We start from the raw sequence: 26,012 nt of genomic DNA on the forward strand, positions 1-26,012 counted from the left end.
TAATGGTAGGCCTTGCTCTGGACTGTGTTATTGTCACCATTGACTGTTAGGGTAAGTTCCCCTCCTGCGGAGGTCGTGTGGGGTCTCTTGGGGGATCTCCCTCCTCCTCTGGGGGACTAGTTAGTTTTCTTTCCATGGGGCGACAGGCACACTGCACTTTGGGGGGGCTGTTTGGGCTCATGCAGGGGTGCAGGGTGGGGGGAGTTCTGTTGGGATGGGTGGGTTGGGGTGGGGTGTGGTTCGTTTCTACCGCAAGGCAAACCCTTTATTGTATTGGTTTTTTTGAGATGCTCTCGGGGGGACAATTGATGGCTTCTGTATGTGATGGGGGGTAGGGACCTGACTTTGCTGTCCTGGAACGTTAACGGACTGGGTGATAGGATTAAGCGGGGTGTGGTCCTGCAATATCTGAAACGGATTTCGCCCGATGTGGTCTTTTTGCAGGAGACACACCTCATTGGTAACTCCTATTGTGCCATGAATAGACGTGGTTATCGTTTGGTGGCCCACTCGGGCTTCACATCGGGCTCGCGAGGGGTGGGCATTATGGTCAAGACCTCGCTCCCGCTAGAAATAGACGAGGTGCGCCATGATGAGAGGGGACGCTACACTGTCTTGGTGGGGAGAATGGAGGGCAAGGTAGTCGTCTTTGTCTCAGTGTACGTCCCACCGGGGTTACAGTCCACCACCTTTGCGGACCTGGGACGCCTCCTGCTTGACCTTCCGGGGGGGCTTCTGGTGGTTGGGGGGGACTTCAATGCGGTGGCTTCTGGGACTCTGGATCGTTATCCCCCTAGGGACCTCCCCCGGGCACAAGCGTGGCTGTCTGGCCTTTTGGACACGCTGGGATTGGTGGACTGCTGGCGTCTAAAGCATCCCGCTCAGCTGCAGTACACCTTCCATTCGGGGGCCCATGGTAGCCTTTCGCGGCTTGATTATGTCCTTGTTCCTGCGGCCTATGCCGGGAGAGTGGGGGAGGTGCGCCACCTGGCGCGGGGTATTTCAGATCATTCCCCACTCCTGTTGCACTTTGATGTCTTCCCGAGGGGGGAGGGCAGGGTAGCTCCAATCAATGCCTGGTACCTGCGCGACCCCACTTTTCGTGCTGATTTGATTAAATGCTTGCAACGGTACTTTGAGGAGAATGTGGGGTCTGTCCCGTCTGCCATTTCCCTGTGGGAGGCTTTCAAGACTGTGCTTAGAGGGGAGGCCCTCTCCCTTATTTCCCATGCCCGGAGGCGCGCACAGGAGGAGGTGACCCGAGTGGAGGCCGAAATCACTGAACTGGAGGGTGGTCTGGGGAGTGGGGTGACTGACGCTGCGCTGCACGTTCTACACCTTAAGCAGGCGGCCTATAGGTCCCTCGTCACGGAGGCGGCCAGGGGCCTCAGCAGAGAGCAACAGGGGCGATTGTATGATGTGGGTGATAAGGCTGGTAAGTTGATTGCGTGGTTGGATAAGAAGGAGAGAGCTAGTCGTGTGGTCCCGCTGATTGAAAGAATGGATGGTGTACGTGTCACTGAGCCGGAAGGCATTGTCTCCTGCTTCGCGGATTATTTCCGCGAGGTATATTCCCCGGTTTCTCCCTGCCCGGAGGAGGATTCCCATGCCCTGCTGCGTGACATCGCGCTGCCCTCCCTCTCAATGGAGGACAGGGAATTGATGGATGCCGCCCCCACCTCGGACGAAATTGCCCTCGCCATCCGCTCGGTCGCTTCTGGCAAGGCCATGGGCCCGAACGGCATTCCTATCGAGCTGTATAAATTGCGACCGGACGTACTGGCACCCCACCTCCGCGCTATGTTCCTTGCGGCTCACTCGCGGGGCTCCCTCCCGCCGGACCAGCGTCTGGCTACCATCGTGGTTATCCACAAGGAGGGCAGACCGCGGGACCGGGTTACATCCTACCGGCCTATCTCGCTTTTAAACGCGGAGCCTAAAATCCTCGCCAAGGTGCTCGCTAACCGGCTGGTCGGCGTGGTGGGCGATTTGGTCCACCAAGACCAGTCCGGCTTCATTCCCCATCGCAATACGGCCCTTAATCTGCGGCGCTTGCACAGGGTGCTCGCGCGTGTTCCGTTCGTGCGGGAGCCGGCCATCTTGGCGTCCCTGGACGCCACCATGGCGTTCGACACGCTCGAGTGGCCCTACATCTGGGCGATGTTGGCGAAATTCGGATTTGGCCCGGGATTCATCAGTTGGGTCAAATTGTTGTACTCGGACCCATTGGCACAGGTGGTGGTGAATGGTCGAGTCTCGGCCCCATTCGTGCTGGGACGGGGCACGCGACAGGGTTGTCCCCTGTCGCCGCTCCTTTTTGCATTGGCCCTGGAACCCCTGGCGGAGTGGCTGCGGTGGCACCCTTCTATCCGAGGTCTCCGTTGGACCCCCGAGTATGAGGACCGCGTGTCCCTCTACGCTGACGATATCCTTTTGTACCTAGCCTCCCCGCGCAAATCACTGATTGTCCTGGTCGATGTTCTGCGCTCCTTTGGCCGTAATTCTGGCCTTGTCATCAACTGGGCTAAATCCTGTGTCTATGTGCTTTCCGGGGAGGCTCCTGTCCTCCCTCGGGGCTGTCCGATCCAGATTGCCTCGCAGGGATTTCGATACCTGGGGGTCTATATCACGCTGGACCCGGTGGCCCGCTACGAGCGAAACTTGCTTCCCCCCCTCCAGCGCTTGAAGGAGGACGTCGCGCGCTGGCGGCGCTTGCCGCTTTCGCCGCTCGGCCGGGCGGCATTGTTCAAGATGATGTCATTGCCGCGCTTTTTGTACGCTCTCCAGAACACTATGGACTTGGTCCTGGCGCGCTACTTCCGTGAGGTGGAAAGCTTACAGCGCCGTCTGTTTTGGGACGGGAGGCCGCGTATAGCCCTGGCAAAATTGACGCTCCCGTGGTACGACGGAGGGATTGCCCTCCCGGATATTAAGCGGTATTACTGGGCCTCCCAGTTAGCTGCAATTAATCACGGCTTCTATGGGCCCGCCCTAAACCCGGCATTTGAAATGGACAAAATGCTCCTGCCCGGTGGCGACTACAATCGAGCGCTCTACACTAGCGTGCCCGATTCCCGCTTGACGGGACCCACGCGTGTCATGGTGCGAGTATGGCACGCGGCTAATGCAGCTATGGGATGGAAGGACCGTTTGACCCGGGCGTCACCGTTGTATGCGTCGGAGAGGCTTGGCTCTTTGTGGACCTCGAAGGGCTTCGAGAGGTGGGACATGATAGGCATCAGTACAGTGGGAGATCTCTGGACGAGGGGAGGATTCAAGACATTCGAGACGCTGCAGGCGGAGTTTCAGCTGCAGGGCAGCGAATACTTTCGCTACCTGCAGGTCCGTCACGCACTGGGTTCCGTCTTCCCAGACGTGGCCTCCATCCCGGAGTCCTCCCCCCTGGAGGATAGAGTGCTAGATGGCCACGTTCCGGACAGCACGATCTCCCTCATTTAGAAGAAATTGATAAATGACCGCTCGGGCTTACTGACTGGCCTCCGCGAGGCTTGGGTTGCCGATGGGCTGGAGTTGGACGACGAGGACTGGATTTCCGCGGTGGCCTCTCCGAAGGAGGTGGCCATCCCGGCTCGCCTTCGCTTCGTCCAGCTTAAGATACTCCACCGGGTGTATATGACGGGGCCAAGGCTTCAGCGTATGGGCTATGCCGAGGATGGATTGTGTAAGCGTGGGTGTGGTGCTTTGGCGACTTTTTTACACATTCTGTGGGAATGTCCGAGGGTGGAGCGATTCTGGCGTGGTGTGCATGAGGTCCTGCGAGCGGTTACACATGTCGCGCTGTTGCCTGAAGCGAGGAGATGCCTGCTGAATGTGTGGGAACCGACTGATTACTCGGTTCCGCAGATGCGATGGGTGACTCTGGGATATATGATAGCTAAACGTGACATTGCTCAGCTGTGGGGATCTCAGAGGCCCCCGGCGGTGTCGGCTTGGAAAGAACATATGGATTGGTGCATGTTCCGAGAAAAGGTGGTATATGTGGCGCGGGGTAAGCCTGGGGCATGGGTGAAGATATGGGGCCCCTGGAACGCTTACCGCGGGGGTATTTGCGAGCCGCCGTTGTTGCCTCCCGCGTCACCAGCTCCATCCCCATAGTTGACCCCCTCCCTCAGCCCTGGGCACATTGTTCTCCCAGTCCTGGATCAGTTTCCCTCCCCCCCTCTGGATTTCTTTAGATGGTTGGGGTTCCCCACTTGAGGAGCACATGTCGTCATTTTTGATCGTGGGTTGCCTTGCGGGTGTGGTTTTATGTTGTTGTGTTGTAGAAAACGAAACCGTATTGTGGGTTCAGAGTTATGTGGCCCACGTTGTTGATACCTCCTGCTTTATCGTCTATGCAAAGCCAAGTGCCTTATTAGTATGTATGTCATGTGCTTTTGTCACTTTAGCGGCCGGCCGGAAGGTTGTAGGCCCATACTTGTATATATTTGAGATTGCAATAAACGGTTTCAAAAAAAAAAAAAAAAAAAAAAAAAGAAAAAGTCGTTAGGAAGTATAGGCAATGTAAATATTTGGACATATTTTGAGTATAAGGAACTCATTACCAATATGAGGCAAGCCAATGATGAGGACTATGCAAGTATTCTGAAAGATATAAGAATTGGACTACTCACAGAACATGGCAGAAAAGTATTACAGAGTCGATTGCTGCCTAATTTGTTTACAACAGAAGAAATAGTTCCAGAGAAAATAGACAAGAAAATTGCTGAAAAAAATACTGTAATCTGCTTAATGCCAACACTACATGAATGCTCTGTATTCAATCAAGAACTTTTGAAATTGGAAAATGAAGAGATCATAAAACTGGAAGCTGTGGATAAAATTCAACATGAACGAATAACTATTATATTGACAGGCAAATTGGCTACTAAATTGGATTCTCTGGAGAAAAACATTTAAAAAACAGCTGGTTTGGAAAAGAATCTTTATGTGTGTATGAACTGTAGAGTAATTTTAAGACATAATTTGGATGTAGAAAAAGGTTTAGTGAATGGAGCTATGGGTAAAGTTGTGGGTTTTGTAAAGTACCAGAAAAAAGATGGAATTGAATTCTTAAAAATAAAATTTGATCAGATTGAAGAGGTTAAAGTCATTAGTCGTTGTTCAGTTCGTTTTTTGCTAGTGAAAGACTTATATGTACGTAGGAAGCAGTTTCCGATTTCTCTAGCATATGCTGTAACTATTCACAAGTCTCAAAAATTAACTGTTGATAGTGCTTTTGTAAACATTGGGTCTACTGTGTTCAAAGAAGGTATGGCATATGTTGCTTTGTCACGCGTGAAAACATTATCTGGTTTATTCATGATAGACTTTGATGACTCAAAAGTAAGTGCTGATGCAAACTGTGTAAAGGAATATAATAGATTAAGAAGAAGCTATGCTCCTCATTTAGGTCAGTATCCTGTGTTTGAAAAACGTGTTGTTTGTCGGAAAAGGAGATTTGAGAATATCTGTAATGAGGATGTACAGAAGAGAAAACAAAAAGACAGTGATGTGACTTCAAGCAAAAAGAAAAAGGACAGTGTGGAAGAGGTTGTTGGTTGTCATTTTGAAAATAGCTCTGGTGTCAACTGCTACGCAAATGTAGTGCTGAATGTTGTATTTTATCTTGAAAGTTTGCAAGAGCGGATAATACTAAATCATGAAAAAAGATTCTGTTCTTTGCTGAGTCTCCTTTATGAGAAGCTGAGTAATGATAAAAATAAAATAGAAAGTGCTTCTGATGTTAGAAATCTTTTAGATGTATGTTCTGCATGTACAAAGTTTACACAAAATGTCCAGCAAGATGCACAGGAATTCTTGATGTATATCCTGATGGTACTGGAAGATGAAGGAGTAGAAGTAGAAAATGTATTTGGTGTCTCTTATAAATGGGAACATTGTTGTGATAACTGTATGAACACAAGCAGAAGTAATGTTGATTCTGAAAGGTTCATATATTTACCATTACCAGAAAGTAAAACAGTGACTTTTAGTAAATTAGTTAAAGATGCTAATCACAACATGGAATGTTCTAAATGTAAATCTGAAATGTTGTCAACGTTATTTTAAGGAAATTTGAACAGTATGTAATTTTAATGGTACAACGTTGTAGAGCTGATGGAACAAAATTGGAAACTTTACTAAAGAAGTTTGTTGGTAATCAATTATCTATATCTGGAAAAACTTTTGTAGCAGTTGCAATAGTTTTTCATGATGGCCCTTCTATAACTTCTGGTCATTACACAGTTTATCTTAAATTTGAAAAAGGATGGACACTATGTAATGATTCTCAATTGATTTTCAAGCAACGTTTGCCTTATTATTTACCCAATTGTTACTTAATTTTTCTGAAACCCAAATTTTAAATACTAAAATCAGCATCGGAAGAAAGCATTATTTAAATTTAAAAGGATTAAAATTGGATATTTCACTCAAAAAGGATTTTAAACTTACCATTTGGCCTCAAGGAAAGGTAAAACAAACAATTGTGGACTTCTTTGACAGATATTATTTTGGAAAATGTTCTTTTGCAACAAGGTTTACAGATGTTATTACTTGAAAATTGTTAATGTACTTAAAAGGTATTTTTGACATTTCTATTAAGGTATGTTTTAGTGAGGATACATTTGGGGCTTTTTTAAACAATCTTTCAGATTGTTTTTTTTTTTGCCCGCTGTTAAATGACGAGTACAATTGATTTCACTCTTTTCAGTGAAAATCAAAACATTCTGAAAACAGCAAAAAAGGGCAAAAAATTGCTTTGCTAAATATGAAAAAACATGTACTGTTTAATACAATGTATTGTTGAATATTAATACTTTTTTTCTTTTTTTCAGAACTAGAAAGAAAATTTAGAAAATGTAATTCAGTTTCCTTGCAAATAAAAAAAAACATTTATTTCTAAAAAAGTTACTTTGATGGTCAGGTAAGTTTAACATATATGTATGTGTCACTGCTTTCGTTTCATGCTTCCTTTTCTTCACCTCTCCTTACTCTGCTTTTCTCATTTCTCTTCTCACTCTCTCTTCCTGCTTTACTACTCTTTTGTAACTCCCTCACTCCTTCTCTACTACTCCCCTACCTTTACTACCTCCATCACTAATTTTTCATCCATGTTTCTTTCTCTGTATCCATATGTCTTAGTCTTTTTAACTGCCTTACTCCTTCTCAGTTGTTTGCTTTCTGTCTCTGTATCTGTCACTCTCTTTTTGTCTGTTTTACCCTTAATTTCCTTAACATCTCTGAGGCAGATTTACAAGCCACCTGCGCCACCACTACGTCACTTTTCTTGACGTACTAGTGGCGCAGGATTTTGTCTTAAGTTAGTTCTGTGAATCGGGCCCCTAGAGAGGAAGAATGTGATCATGAAATTGATTAAATTACATCTGGTTGTTAGTTCTGGTTCTGATTGTTGCCATTGCATCCATTTGTAGCCCCCCTTATTTTTCCTCTGCATCTGCCCCCAAAAAGGTGGGTGTTGGAACCCTTAAGTAAATTCTGTTATCACTTTTTACAGCCCCTGGTGGAAAAGACTCTATCCTTCCTGAAGGACACCAGGGGCATTATGAATCTAATCGAAGATACCAATCTCAAGTATGAGACTGACCTACTGGTAACCCTGGATGTCAGGGCTCTCTATACAAATTTCCCTCAGGATACAACTATTGAGGTGATAGAGACTAGCCTCGGGTCAGTGACCTGGACCTCAGCGACACCAGTCAGTTTCATCATCGAGTGCGCAACAATCGCAATAAAAGACAACTTCTTTTAGTTTAAAACTAACTCTACCATGAAATACAGTGGGCTTCAATGGGGAGTACATTTGCACCGAGCATTGCCTGTCTGTATATGGCTGATTTTGAAAGACAGTACATCTTCTCAGATATGGACCCATATAACACCAATATTTTACTATGGCAACGCTATATAGATTATATCATCATCTTCTGACATGGGAACAACGATACCTGTGATGACTTCTGTGTTTCGATCAACTCACTCACTCCATATCTGAGATTTACTGAAACTATCTCAGATAAAAAAAAACTGTCATTCCTGGATCTCCTTATCTCTCTTGACAGAGGAAAGTTGTCTACAACCACCTTCTAAAAGCTGCAGATTGCGACAGTCTTCTCCTGTACAATAGCCATCATCCTAAAGTACTTTGAGATACCTTACCTAACGGGAAGTTCCTCTGCCTTTGACACAACTGTTGCAACCTTAGAGACTAGCACATTCAGGCCAGAGAACTAAGTACTAACCTTAGAACTCACAACTATCCCTGCAAGATAGTAACTCAGGCCTGTAAGAGGTCAAGCATTAATCACTTGTAAGCCTTGTTAGAACCTCAGACAAGACCCATTGATGGCATCATCACAAGTGGGACCACCTTTACTCCTCATTCAATTTTGAATACTGAAGATCATAGGAAAGTACTGGGCAATTCTGTTTCAGGCTCCCTTGATATCCCACGTCCATGTTTTTCTTTTAAACGCACCCAGAATTTGAAAGATTTGTTGGTCCATACCAGACCTCTGAGAGGGATCTAATAAAGACAACGCACAGTTTGGGACCTTCCCTCAGTTATAGGACACTTACCTTATGGATCCTGTGGAGTGTACCATTTAACAAGAGTAACCAAAGAGATTTACCTGAATAACGCGCATACATGGACACAGAGGAACCACACTAACTGTAACACTAGGAACTGTGTTTACCTCATCACCTGTCAGTGTGACTTTAGATTTAAAGGGCATGCTAGCATACCAGTCAAAACCAGGATAATGGAACAGCAGAGAAATTTACAATGCAAATACTGTACCACCAAAATGTCTTCACAGTTCTTGACCACCAATCACACACCTGATGACATAAAGTGGACTATACTAGAAGCATGTGAACGTTGGGACAAGCAGTCATTGTTTAGTAGGGATAAACACTGGGTATACCGCCTAGCCACTGATATCAAAGGGCGCAATGAAGATATCCGGTGGAGGGTATTTAATGATTGAGCCCACTTTATTGTGCTACCATACTGACATTTGAGCCTTATATTGGGGTATTCATATACATCTGGTACACTTCCTTCTCATTCATGATATGAGGGGTCTGCATAACCCTAGTCTCAGGTGGTCTTGGACAACCAATGTGTTTATTATGACACAACGGAACCATATTTTTCAAAGCTCCTATGTTTTCCAGATCAGTTACTCTCTCAGGTACATTTAAATAACAAGATGTAATTTAATACATTTTATGATCACATTCCTGCTCTTTATGTGATGAAAGATTGAGACATTCATACAATTGTGGTATTTGTTTCCAACTTAAGTGTGTTTTTTTGTCCCATGACATAAAAAAGGAAATAACATTTAATAACATCTTTCATTGTTTCTGTTTTATATGGTTTGCTTTTTGTTAAGCCCCATATTCATTATTTTTACATCAATACAACATCCAAAGATAGCTATTTTTTATGTTTTTATTAACTGTTTCGACGTGTGCACATCCTTTTCACTGTACTACACCAGCTGGCTAATCCTTGCTCCTTGGAGGAGGAACCTGGATGTAACTTTTACGCCAGGCTCTCTCTGTTCATGCTACATTTCCAACTTGGCTGACGCACGACTTGGTCTAGCGTTGCTGAGAGCCCCACACCAGAGACAAGTTGTAGCCCACCTGGGCATTCACACTACATTTCCAACATGGCAGCTGCATTACGCGGCCTAGCGATGCAGAGAGCCCTGATCATGAAATGATTTGTAGCACACCTGTGCTTAATTAGGCAACCTTCAAAACATCCTCACTTTTCCCTCTTCCCTCACTTCCAGGCCGACAGAGAGTGGTAGGTTACGGGTGCAACTTCGCAAGGGACCACATGAGTACTTTTACAGCATCAACATTGTTCTTGACATAATTTTCAAAACTTTGAACATGCCTACTCAATGGCTTTTTCACTTTTCACAGTTTGCTCCGCCGCTACATGCGCAACTCTGCCTAGACCTAAGGGGTAATACTGAATTGGTAAACAGGGTAAGATGCCTACTCTCACCTATTGGGATACAGCACCCATACATGCTCAATTTATGTTTGTTATGTGTGCGGTGTTTTTCACGTTTAGTCAACTGCCTATCTTGCTGTATCATTGCGCACTAATCACTTTGGGGTGACCTTTATGCTCCTGCATTTTGTGTCTATTACTCTCCATATATATATATATATATATATATATATATATATATATATATATATTTATATATATATATATATATATATATATTTATATATATATATATATATATTTTTATGTATATATTATCTACTGGCGATCGCCAGTAGACAGTTATAGTTAGGACCTATTTTCTATAGGAAATCCGCAACATTCTATTGGAAATATCATTGGCGCCGAATGACTATATATATTTCCCCCAGTTACGCGTGTTTACACGTCGGCTGGTGGGAGGAACATGTCCTCAGAACCACTCACAAGATGATGTTTGACTCACATGTGATACAATGGTGGCGATTTATAGATGACATTTTTGTCATCTGGGAAGGTACTAAAGAATCAGCTCATGAATTTCTCAACAGCATTAACATTAATGATTTAAATCTCAATTTTACAGCGGAAATCAGTGAGGAGACAATTAGGCCTGGGCAGTAAATTCCATTCCGTTCGCGGAATTTGCGGAATTTGGGTAATTTCGCGTTCTGCGGAGAACGCGAAATTGCCCAAAATTCCGCTTTCCGCGACTTCGCAAAATTTTTGCTTGTTTGCGTTCTCAAAATGCGTGTTCGCGAGATATTTCTCCCCGAGCACGCAAACAGTGATTGTGAACAGGAAAAAAGCATCGCGAACAAGCAATTCCGCGTGTTCGCGGAATTTCTGCGTGTTCGCGGATATTTTTTACCGTTTCGCAGAGATTTGCGTAACGCGATTACGCAAATTCCGCCCACCCCTAGAGACAATACAGTTTTTAGATGTGGAGATCTATATCACAGATAATCGCATTAACACCAAACTACACAGAAAAGGCACAGCAGGAAATGCGATACTGCATGCTAGTAGCTCTCATCCTTATCATCTGATTAAAAGCATCCCATATGGAGAATTCCTGAGGATCAAACGTATATGTAATACAGATCAAGACCTCAAGGAATGCCAAAATGGGGCATTTCAGAGATTTATCCATCGTGGATATAACGAGAAAGATCTCTTGACAGCTATGAATAAAGCCAACACTTTTAATAGTGATACAGAAACAATTAGAACTGTTTGTCATGATAAGAAAATGATTGAATCAGGTAACAACATAAGACTTATTACAGCATATAGTCAACAAGAAAAACAACTCAAAAAGATCATTTACAAAAATTGGCCCATTATCAAAACAGACCTTACTATGTCTCAAATGGTGCCTGAGTTACCTAACATTACCTTTAGACGCGCACCTTCAATGAGAGACGCATTAGTTAGATCCAGTCCAGAAGTTATGACGACATCCAATTGGCTAACTAAAAGAAAGGGTTTCTTTAAATGTAGCTCTTGTAGAGCCTGCAAATTTGGTAAAAACACATGTGAAGTAATAGGAGTATCTGATTCTAACCCCATAAAAATCTCCAAAGTATTGACATGTCGTACTGAATTTGCAGTGTATGTTCTAGAATGCACCTGCAAATTAAGATATGTGGGAAGTACGAAATTGCAGGCTTTTAATCGTATCTTACAACATCTGAGAGTGATAGTAAACTCGGACCCCAGTTACCCAGTAGCTAGACGTTTTAAACATGTACATAACAACAATTTAAATGATCTCAGCTACTTCGTCATTGACATGGTACCTAAATATATTAGAGGGGGAAACAGAGAAAAGAAACTGAGACAATTGGAGTCATATTACATACTGACTCTGGATTCAAAAATGCCAAAGGGATTGAATAATGGAGAAGAAATGCATCATTTTCTATAGGAATATAATATGTGACTTGGTAAATATGTTACTATTATTTTCTAATCTTTCCTCATCACTTTCTGATATCATTCTGGTTTTTACTCATCTGGCTTTTTACCTGGTTTTTAGACGAGTTTTAATCACAGGTTTTAACTGGTAGTCCCGGTTTTACCTCTGATTTTACTGGTCTTTTTTACAGATAAATCGCCGACAGTATTTAGTGATAATAATTTTATTAAGATACTATTCTGTCTTCATAACCAATGGTGTCTATTTTTCCGTTACTAAGATGTTAACCTCTGTAAGGATCCTTCAACATATTGAAGTTTCCCGATTATATTTGGGATATATGAGCACTAGCTAATAATTCAGGTTTAATAACATCAAAAATATGCGATAATCCCACAGGGGACTAACTCTCTCAACATTATATATCACTGGATTTGTTAATTGAAAAAAAAATAACTATAGAATTAAATCTTACAAGAATGCAGGTTTCTCAAAATACAATTTACAATTTTCAATTTTAATTGTATATTTTACCAACAGTTATGCTGTTTTAAATAACTGGTGAGGTTTTAATATGATTTTTTGCACTTGCACTTTTCCTTGTTTACATATTTATTTATTTATTGTAAACTGCGATTTTGAACATTATACAATATGAATGTTAATATTTGTATTAACAACATGAGGTAGCAATATTGTCTAAACCTAGGCACTCATGAACAATAGCAAAACTAGTCTTTTTTCACTGTTTGTTCACCAGTATTTAAACTCAGATTGGCCGTTAGCATGTCATGTGATCAAGACAGTGTTCCACTGTCGAAACGCGTAATGCTGATACACCAAGGATGCTGAAAATTTAAATGCAATAAACTGCCGGACAGGCCGGAACTTTCAACATACGCCAGTGAACAAGGGCATGGAGCCCGAAACGTTTGGCGTCTTGCTGGAAATGCTTCTTTGCATTTTGCCTACTGCGTGCAAATAAAGAAATTCCCCCGTTATAGTTACTGCAGGCAACTATAACACACGCGACCGCAATCCTCTGCTGATGACGTCAGATATTACATCACTGTATTTAGACACTTATTTACCCATGTCTTCTTCCATTAATCTTTAGCTATACATATATTACAAATATTTATTTTTCAGAAAGACACATATGTCATCAGTGATGTAATATCTGACGTCATCAGCAGAGGATTGCGGTCGCGTGAGTTATAGTTGCCTGCAGTAACTATAACGGGGGAATTTCATTGGTTTTTTTACGAGTGAAATGTCCAGCTAACTATAACATGTGTGAAACCTATGGTTTTTTAAGTGAATTTGCAAGGTTTTTTAAATGCTAATTCGTAACTATAACGTGTGTGAAACCTATGGTTTTTTCAGTGAATTTGTACGGTTTTTTAAATGCTAAGTTATGTATTTATTTATTTTTCAGGTTTTACACCGTGCGCGCACCGTGCGCGCACGGTGCTTCGTGCACCGTGCGCGCTCTGTGGGCACTCGGTGCACTTTGCGTGCCGAGCGCCCACTGTTCGCAGTGCGCGCAGGGTGCGCGCACCTCACGATGTAAAAAAATAAAAAATAAAATTTTCTCCCTTGGGGGTCCTTCTGTGACACCCTGACCAAGGCTAGAGGGTCAGGAACTTTCCACTCTGCCCCCTTTTCACATTCTCCACCTTTGTTTTTCACCCCATAAGACTGCGAGAGACAAAATGGCGGCCGACACTTCCTGGTTTAGACCGATTCGAATGTTTACCGACATCTAACAACCAATCAGAATTGCGCTCGCGCACGGCAGGGTGCGCGCACAGTGCGCGCACGGTGCGCGCGTATAGATATTGATATGCTTTTAAATGCTATTTTCCCAGCAAATACTGAACAGATTTACACCAGACCTGCAAAAGGCACTTCCTTGACCTTATGGCTACCTCTCTACCAAATTCCACGTAATTCTGTTCAGCCGTTCGGGCTGTAGCTGCGACTAAAGGTCCTATGGAAAAATGCATGGGGAAAACGCGTTTTGGGACCCCCCTTTTTCTCGGCGCCCGCTTGACGAATCACCCCGAGACATTCAGGGTAGGAGCTGAACGGAGCGCCCCATTAGTTTTGAAAATTTCGCGAGGATTCGTCAACCGGCGCCAAAGTTATTCAAAATAGAATTTTGAGATTTCCTATGGAAACTAGGTTGTAACTATAACTATCTACTGGCGACCGCCAGTAGATAATATATATATATATATATATATGACAGATCATTAATGCTGTAGGGAGTGTCAACCTAAATGCCTGAAGGTGACACCCCTCCTAAAGTTCTATGTTTGTTTTTCTAGTTTCCATCTAGGTTAGAACATTCCCCTTGTCTCTGCATACAAGTAGGTATAGCAGATACCAGTCTGATTGGAAATACCTATTCCTTATGACATATTCCATCTCGGTGTACAGTAGAAATTTTCTTGGGCCTGAAGAAAATCTGTAGATCCAGTTTGGGCCATTAAGATGTGGAACATATTGACCCTACAACACTTACTGTGAGGCTGTCACAGTTCAGAGATCCCAAACAAAAATACTCTCCTTTCTTTTATTCCTCTCCATAAGAGCTGAATAGGTACCCCTTATGCAGGTTAAAGTCACTTAGCACTTAACCTAGCATGCCACCCTAACACTCACTACTGCCTTAAACAGATAAATCATTGAGGCAAAACCAGAAGATCTCTGATAAAGAGCCCTTTGCGGTGCTTGTTGTGCATTGCAGCACGGTCCCAACGAGGAGCAGTCCAATGATGAAGCATGACACCCATTCAGGATCCCTTCTCTCAACAGGGTTCCAACCATTATTCTTTTCTTTTGACAGGAACAGCCCCCTGTTCATGTGTTACTGTGATAATGGCAGTGGCGTAGCTAGGACTTTTGTAGCTCGTGGCGCTCCCAGCCTTTTCTGCCCTGCGGCGGGCTTAAGAGCGGGAGGTGAGGTGCTTGCAATCGATTACTGCCTTTACTACACAGCGCGGCTGCAGGTAAGAGCGGGGGGAGGCCACGTCCTCAAAACTTGTACCGCCCCCCATTGCTATGGTACTTGAAAATAGGAGCATGGGTGCTGGACCATAATTAGCTCCTTGTCCACCCTCTTTTGATTAACTGCCCACTTTAACATAGTCATTGGGGCTACAGGGGGAAATGTTGTGGCACAAGCCACAGTTAAAGATTAAAAAGATTAATCAAAATGTTCTGAAACCATTATAACCAAATGCCAGTCACTGGGACACTGCAGTTTCCTCCTCACGTGAGAAATTGGGTAATAAAGGCTGCCACAAAGTCAGGAACTGGTTTAGAGATGGTGTGTACTCATCCTCTTTTGTGGCAGAGGTCTGGAACAGTAGAAGACCTTGCAGCTTGTCTGCAAGGTCCTGAATGTCTCACTTATTCTTGAGGAACACCATGCACACATAAGGCTGCTGAGTTTGGCTCTTTGGCTTCAGTAGCCTATGTCTCTCCACAAGAGTGGTTCAGCTTCCTTTTCTTCCAGGGCTGGTCACAATACCTTGACATTTAGAGCCCTAAGTTTGGTCAATACTCTCTCATGTTCTTAGCAAAAGTTGGTGAAGTAGAACTTCTCAGTGAAGTGCAAAAAAATGACTTTCTGGCTGGATGTGTCCAGTGCTTATATTACTTTTGTGATACTGGATGGAAGCTTGCTAAACATAGTTTAAAGCTAGATTTTAATCATAAAATGCTTACCAATGTATTTATAAATCATTCATTCACTTGAAAGCATCTTGGTACTTAGTAGCTTCTTGACAAAGGGCAGTGAGAGGGATTAGATAGACAAAACATTAACCAAAATGGTAAGGTTTTCAATGCCTTCCTGGAGGCAAAACAGTGTCAATTTTCTGAGCTGAATGGTAGGTGTGTTCCATGTGTTCAGGCCAAGGTAGTGCAGGAAAAGTGCATGTACCAGTCTAATATAAATGTGGGAACCTGAAGCAGTAGATGAGCACAGGACAGTATGATGCCATATAAAGAGAATCTGTCCTTGGGGAATTGTTTATCAAGGCCCTAGTAGTTCTTATGCATCAAAAAGAGCCTCTTGAACTGGATCCTTTTCTTAACAGCGAGCCAGTGAACCTTGCCTCTGGCAGCAGTCGTTTGTTCAATCCTGTTGCCACAAACTTTTCTTGAGGCAAGCTTTTGGATATGCCGTGACGTGGTAAATCCAGAGCCAGGTAGCCTTAAACAGAGGCTGTTAAAATATTCTAGTCAGTACTCCACATACCACATGCATCTTCGTGGGATTACCTTAAGAATTTTTTAAGTTTGAGATAACTATTTGGATGAATTTGCTTTTAGCACAAGTGTATACCAAAAGACAACTTTGGTTTGCAATCACCATAACAATGGATTCTTGATAGTTGATTACTTCCTAGTGAAGCTATATTGTGTGTGCAGTACTGAATTTGTAAAAGAATAAGTGCTGGGTCCCAGAGATTGACTCAGATTCCTGGGGCTGGCACTATTAAATTTAAAAGGTGCTGAATACCAAGGCGATGTAGCCTTGATCCCAACTCAAGATATCTCTTTCATCCACCACCTTACATTCTGTGCCCCTGAATCTCACTGTTTCAGGTTATTCTGCATCCTTCCTTTCTTTCTTGGCAACTGATGATTTTCTGTCTTTCTCCTTTTTCCCCTTCCTTGTTTCTCTCTCTCTTGCATTGGGTCAAAGTCTGACAAGGAAAAGTAAGCGCTGCTGGGCCCACCTGCAGCTACCAGCTCAAATTAAGTACTGTATGTGTCAGATTTGCTTAAAACTGAAAACATAAACTATGCATAATCAGTGTATTTCTAAAAGCCACTTTTCAGTGTAATACATGTAATTTAGCATACACACAAGTATATGGACCACAAACTTTCATGCACTGCTAACTGCACTTACCTTATAGGAATCACTGGCACCAATCCATACTGCATGGCTGCCTTTTCCACTGGCCAATACAAGCTGCTGAATAAAATTGTTTTCTCTCAGTGAGTGCACAGAGGCGAGATGGGCACCAGGAGTAAGGCGCTGGCAATAGATCTGAGAAAACAGACATTACTTACAGCATGTGGAAGAGAAGCAAATTGCAATACCATAGGAGACACAGACAACAGGCATGACACGCTGTACAATCAAAGAGGGTCACAGATTGTAGACCTTCCAGGTGAAACCTACTGTGATATGTGGAGGCTCAGTTAGTGAGAGATTACAAACCTGCAGTCTCAAATAATGTGAGAGGTGCAGAGTTCAAGTATACACAGTAACTTTCATTGAGAGTGGTGCACTAATCAAAACAACAAGGTATCAATAGGGGGATCCATTTTACCAAAATCATAGGAGCACCAGAAGAGGCACAACAGAAGCATCTTTGGAGCACTTTGGCAGGTGAAACTAACCCATTTATGATGGACCCCCAAAATATGTCCTGTCCAGAGCCTCAAAAATCCTCAAAATAACACTGCTTCTTAATTATTCATGAAACTCTTACTAATTTTAGGTTATGTGGCACAGTTGTTCATATCTGACAAAACTCAGACAGTTGCTATGCCACCTTTTGTTTTCAAGAGCAGTAGATTTAGCAACGATGTGCCACTGTAGTATGGCTTATACTTTCTCAGTAAAAACTGTGCATTTGTTGTACAACATAAACATCAGGATTGTGGAAGACTGATTCCGTGCACACCCTCAGGATATACTGTCCTGTAGACCTGCTAGCTCACAGTGCGCCATCTGTAACCGCAAACCTGACAAGGTAACAAATGGATTCTGCAACCTCAGAACATGACATCCCTGACTATGCAAGGAAATTATGGTAACAGATCTAAAAACCTTTCTTTTGGTTACTCATGCATATCCAAAGAGATGCACAAGAAATACTCACCAAGACATTTCGATTTTTATTGAAGCATCGTGTTTTTTGTTTAAAATATGTGTGCTGTGATCAGCAATACAAGGAAACAGGATAACATTATTACCATTACAAGAATGGTGAAGAAAACAGTACAACCTTTGTGCTATAACAGAGAATATTTCTTACTTCTTTCTGGTTTTCCTGGTGCATGGCGGGATGGGGGAGAACGATCGTTGTACACAGGCACAGTGTCATGGTGCCAGGCTGGCTTGAAGGGGCAGAGCAAGTTAGGTGTGAGTGGGAAGGCAAACCACTCCCCACAGCTCTGGATGAGAGGTGAGTGTGGGGGTAAGAGTGGAGGAGGGAAGGCGAAGGTCTGTGTTATATCCTGGACCCTTTGGATCTGCCGTACAAATGTAACTACTGCTAAAGGAATAGTGGCTTTTCTGATGTGAGTAATGGACTAACTCAGTGAAACTTTTTCACAGGTACCACACAGTAGCAGTGTGTGGTTTTGCTAAGACTGGCATTTTGTTGGCACATAGAATGTACAAGTATGCAAACTGAATGCTGTAGAAGTTATGTGCCTGGAGATCATTTTGTTTTGATCTGCTTGGTTTCTGAAGATAATCCGGAAAAGGCAAGGGAGTTAAAGAAAATGTGACGTCTGACTTTGGTGTTAGATTCTGGTGTATCTCTGCCTTCATGAATCTACACAGTGCCTTGTTCTATCGTAATAGATGTTGTGCTGGGTGTACAAGCCGTCTGTGAGGCGTGGCATATGTGTGATGGACATCGGTCGAAATACGTTGTTTATGTGCTCTCACTGCCGACTGCAGTAGACAACAGAAGGGGGCAGAAGGGGCTTAATGTCATGAGCTCTGTCGAGAGAATGGCAAGTTTTAGTGAACATTTTATTTTCGTCAATGAACTGCCCTCATCTTTTTGGATTTAACAACGGTCGTTTGCAAGTTAAAATTTAAATATGCGCGTGCCACTCACATTATTCTTGGAGTTGCGCGAGTGCTTTCTTCGATCCTCTGTGACGTTGACTACTGTGCAGAGCTCTGACATTACACGCTTTGGGAGCTACAGCGTGCCGTGAGCCACCCGGCGGTCATAATAAAAACGTGCCGCCATCTTGAGTTTGGAGGCTATCTGCGGTGTTTGACTTCGTCATTGCCATGCATGATATTTGCTGCCAACCACGCTGTTCGTTTATCTTTAAATAAAGTTTTAGTATATCGACGTGATCTCAGGGGACAACACAAGAAATTTTTGTGGTATGCATCGATGTTGGGAGGAGGACCGAAGTTGCAGCACAGGATCTTCATCTCTGCCAGCAGTATAGCAGAGATTTGTTTTTTTATAAAAAAACAGAGGCGCAGAGGAGTTGTTCAACGAAGTAAGGGTACTCTCAAAGTTCCCGCGCTGTAGTGCCAGAATCCGCGTATCGTTTACAAGCACTGTGAGTATATTGTTGAGGGGTCACGATGTCATACTGACTGCCGCAAGCGTTGAGTGACAATTTTGGCATTTTCGTCGTGGGATCACTCTAATGTTCTGGTTGTCTTCAGGTTTTGTTTGCCCCAGCACCAGGAAACCACAGGTACTTTGTTATCCGCACTATACTTTTGGTCAATTCTTGCACACAGACGTGGGGCCAAGGATAAAGGGAATTTAATCAGTGAAACCGATTGTGCTGGAGTGATACACAGATATGAGGTCCTAACAGTCTGTGATTTAAAAAGGTGATGTTATTGCACATTGTAAGCTCGGGTGAGAAATCGCTCACCGGTGTAGGGCACAGTGTTCTACAGTGTTCTATTTTGTTGTAATGCCACAGTTTTGCGATAATGATTTGTTGGGACGTCCTAGTATCATTGTGGGTGGTCATCACAGTTTATCCCTTAGGAATAGGGGTGAGGTTGGGTTTTAGTCCCAGTTAGTGTTCTCTACATGGGGGTAGGTATATGGATTATCATCTTTATACCAGTGGGTGTTATTCCTTATGTATGTACAAGGGTACATTGTTTGTGTATGCCACAGTTTCTCTTATGTGAGGGTGGTTATGGTCTTGGTGGGTGGTTTCCCACTTCTTTGTGTTGTGTGTGAGTCGTCCTGCGCTTCACGTGTTGTTCTGTGTAAGTCGCCCTGCGCTTCAGATGTTGTATGTGTGTAAGTCGCCCTGCGCGTCACATGTTGTCCTGTGTAAGTCGCCCTGCGCTTCAGATGCTGTTGTGTGTGTAAGTCGCCTTGTGCATCACGTGTTGTCCTGTGTAAGTCGCCCTGCGCTTCAGTTGTGGTCGTGTGTAAGTCGCCCTGCGCCTCACTGTGTGTACCCTCTATGTGGTCCATATTGTGGTACACGTGTATTTGTAGTGTTGGTTCACCCTTGATGTCTGTTTATGGCTTGGGTGTTTGTCGTGGTGTGTTCACCTTTCACTACGTGTATTTTGTATGTTCAGGGGAAAGAAGGAGGGGGTCACTGCTAGTTAGACAGTGTTAAGTCTTCCCCAAAGTACGCAGTGTTAGGTGCGTTGTAAATTGGTATAATACTCTTCATGAGGGAGGATGGGTAATGTTGATGCATGTTATATTATGATATGTCGTTTTTGCCTATCTTCTCTTTAATTTGCTTTGTTCTTGCTTTAGTGATGTTTTACTTTTGGTTGCATCCTTGAGTTATGGACATTACGGTTTATTTTGTGTATAGTTCTTTGCTGTAGTAATGTAAACTTTGTTTTCATTTTAAAAGGAAAGGGATAATGTTATATCCTGAGTTTTACTTAATTGTAATTAGCCTAGGTCTTCCTAGCTGCTCAGCCAGAGTGAGAGATGGTAACGGAATGTTGGTGTGACTGTGATGAATGGAATGCCTGGGTGCCTGTGTGGGTGAGTGATGACAGTTGGAGATGGGCTGAGCAGCTAGGCAGGCTGCTCCTGGTTGGGCTGTTACATGGGCTGACATAGAGGCTGTAACAAGGGCCTAAGATAGGCTAATGATGAAGCTGGTACGTGGCTGAACCTTGTCTGAAGTGATCTGGAACTGGAACCAATAAAGAAGGCTTTGAAACCTACAACATGGCTACAAGTGTCATCCTGTACAGATTACAACAGTCTGAGGCAATAGGGGTGCTAAAAAGAGATCCAGTGGTGCAATTGTTTTTGAGATCCACATTCGCGACTACTGTTACATGCACAAATGAACAACGGTTAGAGATACAAAATGTAAATTTTTTTGCTATGTGGATGCTTATTTTGTATGAAGGGGGATTGTATTTCTGTGTAGATTGCTCTATTGGCCAGAAAAGTGTTAGGGTCCAGTTTAGAATGCACACTAGAGGTATAGTGCAGATATTTGGTTTAATGAATTTAGATTTGACTTATCATAAGGGGATCATAGACGGTCTAATAGCATTCAGATTTGGTTCTGATTTTAGAATAGGATTGAGTAGACGATAATGAATAAAATCTTGAAGGTAGTCTTGTTTGACATAAACGGCCGCAATAATTAAAAGAAACTGCAGGCTATTGAAACTTGGATTAAAACTGAAAATCCCTTGGTGAATTAATCCAGGAGACCCATATTACGGCAGGTAAATTGATGGAATTCTCTATGTTTTGAAACATGAGCAACATACAGGGGCTTTTTTTCCTCTCAAGTAGGACACTGGGGCACAGCAATTTTTGGGGAAAAGGCGGGACGCATAAGTGGTCAATTACTCTAGCGATAAAAATGAAAGGTGGTGTTGGGTGACGTGTGTGGTGGGGTTAAGATGCCTTATGTTTGTTAGTATCTATGCCCCAGTTGAAGAAAATGCCACGCTATATGAAGAGTTATTCCAACCCTTATTACAAATTACGGGCGAGATAATGATTGGGGGTATTACAACTTTCTGCAAAATCCGAACATCAATTCCTCAGTTAAATAAAAAAAGCAGTTAAAACCAAAAACGTTTAAAGTTATTCAAAATTATTGTAAAATCCTGGAATTAATTGATCCCTGGAGGGCGGCCTTTACTACAAAAGATGTGCATACCGGTTTTTCCGGACAGACTTGTCCCTGCTCTCTAAAGATTTGGTATTAAACACCCAATGAATTCTACCCAATGGCTTCTCAGACCACGCAATGATTGCTCTTGAGTTTCAGATAGGGAAAGCCTTATTACTCCCTACAGAATAAGGAAGTGAGGAACCCAATATACCCCTGGAGGCTTGGGCAGTCAAATCAGTAATAAGTAAAAGGTGCCTACAAGGGATTTTGTTTGAAAATTCTTACTCTGATATAATATACACGTAGTTACTTGAATGTTCAACCCCAATTGGTCTTGAACCCTAGAACAATCAATGCATACGTAAAAATGTTTGAAATATACAAATTCAATGAATGAGAAGAAGAACATTTCAAAACCACGGTAATATCTTGTAAAAAAAAAAATACACAATTTCGTAATGTAGGTAAAATTAGAGAGGGCACATTCGAATATAACAAAACACCATGAAAGAGGATGTACAAATCCACCTGCAAATCATGAATGTATGCATCTATTCCAAATCAAAATGATCAAGGAGGTAACAGATCTGACGATACAGAAAACAGTTACTCAAATACAATAAATGTTTAGGAAATAGATGAAAAAGTCAACGTTTCGGTCTGTTGGGGCATAATTGTCCGTCAGACCATCTTCAGGACGTAAAGTTGATTGTATAAAAAGACCCCTGTGCAAACATAATGCATAAAATTACATTTATGTAAATAGGATTTACAATACAAAAATCATTAAATGAAAAAGAGATAACCCGTGCAGAAGGACAGAGAAGTGGCCTGATTGTATAGCCAACAGCATGTTTGTTTGAACCTTAACCCAAAAGTATAGGTGAGATAGAGATAAATCACATGTTTGTGAAAAGAGTGGGTAGGAAGAAATCCGGTGTGGTTCTGGGTGAATCTTTTCTGATCCAAGATTTTACTGGTCCCAATTGATTATTGGACCGCTGCAAAGTAAGCCATAGACTTTTGCCATTAACTAATGTTGCGTTTTCTTGGTGACAGTTACTATAACCACACCGGATTTCTTCCTACCCACTCTTTTCACAAACATGTGATTTATCTTTATCTTACCTATACTTTTGGGTTAAGGTTCAAACAAACATGCTGTTGTGTATTTTTGGGGAAAAAAGATATTCTCGTGCTTTTGAAATTTTCTTCTTCTCATTCATTGAATTTGTATATTTCAAACATTTTTACGTATGCATTGATTGTTGAAGAATTCAAGACGAATTGGGGTTGAACATTTAAGTAACTACATGTATATTATATCAGAGTAAGAATCTTTAAACAAAATCCCTTGTAGACACCTTTTACTTATTATTTATTACACCCTAGGCATTGGGTTTTTAATAAACAATATTTACAGGACAAAGAGTGGGTGCATTTCTGTAAAAATGAGATCAAGGAATTTCTGGTAATAAATTGTGAGACTGCTTCCCCAAGCATTGTATGGGATACTTTAGAGTCATACATCCGAGCGCTGGGGATAGGTAAGGATGCGGACAACACCAAAAAAACATAATTGCTAATGCTAGAAAGAAATGTGCAGCAAAGTTATGAAAGCTTTTTAAGGGAATCCATCGGTGTCTAATAAAAGAAAACTTGATGGGGTAAAACAGGCTTTAAGCGAAGCCTATTACGCAAAATATGAAACAAAATATCGTGCCCATACGCAAAAAGCATATAAGGAAACTAATTTCACAGAGAAGTTTTTTAGTTTGGCAAGTGAGCAAGCGGCTAATCGGATTGAAGCACTGAAATGTCCCACTACCAGTATTCGGAGTAAGGACCCGGGGAGGGTGGGCGAAAGTATGCTAGAATATTACAGATGAATATATGCACCGAATCAACTAATTGATAAAGAGTCCCTCAAAAAGTTTCTATCAGAACAAATTATTTCTGCGCTATCTGAAGCAGAAGGGGAGAATATTATGAGTCCCTTTTCAACAGAAGAATTGTCTGAAGTTATTAGGAATCTTCCGAATGGCAAAACCTGTGGGCCACATGGTTTCCCACTGATCGCCAATACAATGCTAGAGAGCGGCCCTATACCAGTGTCATTTCATAAGGAGAATGTGGTTCATTTTTTAAAGAAGGGGAATGATGGTGAGGACCACAACTCATATCGTCCAATCTCATTATTAAATACTGACCACAAAATCATCACAAAACTTTTAGCTAATAGATTTAATTTAATTGCATCAAAATTATTTAATTCAGACCAGAATGGTTTTTTTGCAGGGAGGAATCTGGGAACAAATACACACTATATGGGTGAAGCATTGGATTATTTTGCGGCTAATAACACATCCACCTTAGTGCTTTTGCTAGACAAAGTGAAAGCGTTCGACCTCATGGTCTGGGAAATGGAATTTCGTATTCTACTTAGATTCGAAATGCCAACCCAGATCACGGGGTTGAGACAAAGGATGCATTGTAATGCAGAAGCCAGCATAATTATCAACACAAAAGAAGTGGGGAAAATAAACGCCTGGCGTGGGGCCCGACAGGGCTGCCCGCTTTCCCCTACTCTATTTGGCTTTTTTATTGAACCACTAGCAATTGCAATTAGGGAAAACGTCTATATATGTCCCCCTCTGCCGTGGATGGGTTAGATAAACCTATATGCTGATATTATGTTAAATCTCGATTGCAGTAGGGGCGTTCAGGAGAAGGTATTTGAGACATTTGCGCAATTTGAGGGATTAGGAGGTTATAAAATTAATAAAATGAAAACCAAAATAATACTATGTAGGTGTAATCCAGACGTTCTGCATTCAGATATTGCCCTATGTGTGAATCTGCACCCCAAAAGATATCTAGGGATTCATTTTTCATCATAGATTGAGGATCTATATGATCTCAATTTCTCGCCATTGTTTTTGAAAATACAAGACCTATTCTCACACTGGAATTCTCTCTCCTTGACCATTCTGGGAAGGGTCTCCTTGATGACGATTTATATTTTTCCGCTGTTTAACTTTTTATTTTCAGCTATAGCATGTGCTTTAACAGTGTCCTTTTTTTAAAAAGGTAGAGTCCATGTTTACGTCCTTCATTTGGCAAAAGAAAATAGTTAGAATAGCACTAAGCACTTCATAAGAGGCCCTGGAGAAAGGCAGGATGGCATTCCCCAATCTCAGGGATAATTATTTCCCCTACTTTACACAGTTTATGTGTAGGTTTAAGGTAAAGCCCCATATAGGTTTATTTATTCATTATTTTATGCAGCTGATCTTTACAGAACGATGTGGCCATGTGTTGAAAATTGTGAAATCATCCAAAAAAGTCAGACAAAAGAGCATGCATTGGTTTCTTCTAAAAACGCAGGGATTTGTTTTAGAAGATACGCTATTCTCCATATTAATATTGCAACATCTCTGTCAGAACTTGTTATAAAATAAGGAAATAAATTACAGCTGGAAATAGTCCAAAATGGGCAAAAGCAGGGTTTAGAAAAATATCAGACCTTCTTCTGACGGAAAGATGGCTAACTAGTTCTGAAATTCACGAGTTAATTCTAAACTATTTTTTTCTTCTTGGATCATACAAAATATTATATAAAAGTTTTAGAAATCTGGATCTGGGCCAAATAATTTCCAGTAAAAATATTGTTCTGTGGTTATGTGAAGCCACTAAAGATAAAAACCCTGGGGCATGGAAAAAAATGTTGGCCTCTATAAACCAAAAGCAATTGATAAATGGGGAAAATGTGAAGGCTTGGAACTAACAGCAAAGATAACAAACTTAACTCCAGCGCACTAAAAGGAGCCAATTGGCATCAGATGTTATTCTTCAATAAATGTCTGTTATATAGAACCCCACAATTTCTCTCACAAATTAACCCTAACTTGCCAAGTTATTGTTTTGGGTGCCTAAATGGGCCGGCAGCCAACTCGGCTCATATCATTGATGAATGCCCTTTTATCCAGGGGTTCTGGAATTATATATTTTTGTATTTGGAGACTGAATAGCAAATTGGATTGGTTTCTAGCACTTGGCTGAAAGTTTTGGGATATCATCAATCTTTTGGCCTAATTATCAAGTGGGACAGATTCGTTTACATCACAATGGCCGTGGCCAGATCCCTCTTGCTCCAAAAATGGCAAG

At 42.3% G+C, this 26,012-nt stretch overlaps 1 protein-coding gene across 1 annotated transcript in view; it reads right to left on the reverse strand.

Annotated features, from left to right (window-relative positions):
• LOC146831270 (lectin-like) overlaps nucleotides 1-26,012 on the reverse strand; it is a 511,784-nt gene that overhangs the window by 138,353 nt on the left and 347,419 nt on the right. The window contains exon 4 of the mRNA XM_085605534.1: nucleotides 16,897-17,037. Within this exon, the coding sequence (XP_085461660.1) occupies nucleotides 16,897-17,037 (141 nt within the window). The remainder of the gene's footprint in view (nucleotides 1-16,896; nucleotides 17,038-26,012) is intronic.

Source organism: Triturus cristatus, chromosome 5_1 (genome assembly GCF_964204655.1).
Source record: "Triturus cristatus chromosome 5_1, aTriCri1.1, whole genome shotgun sequence".
NCBI classification, from domain to species: Eukaryota; Metazoa; Chordata; class Amphibia; order Caudata; family Salamandridae; genus Triturus; species Triturus cristatus.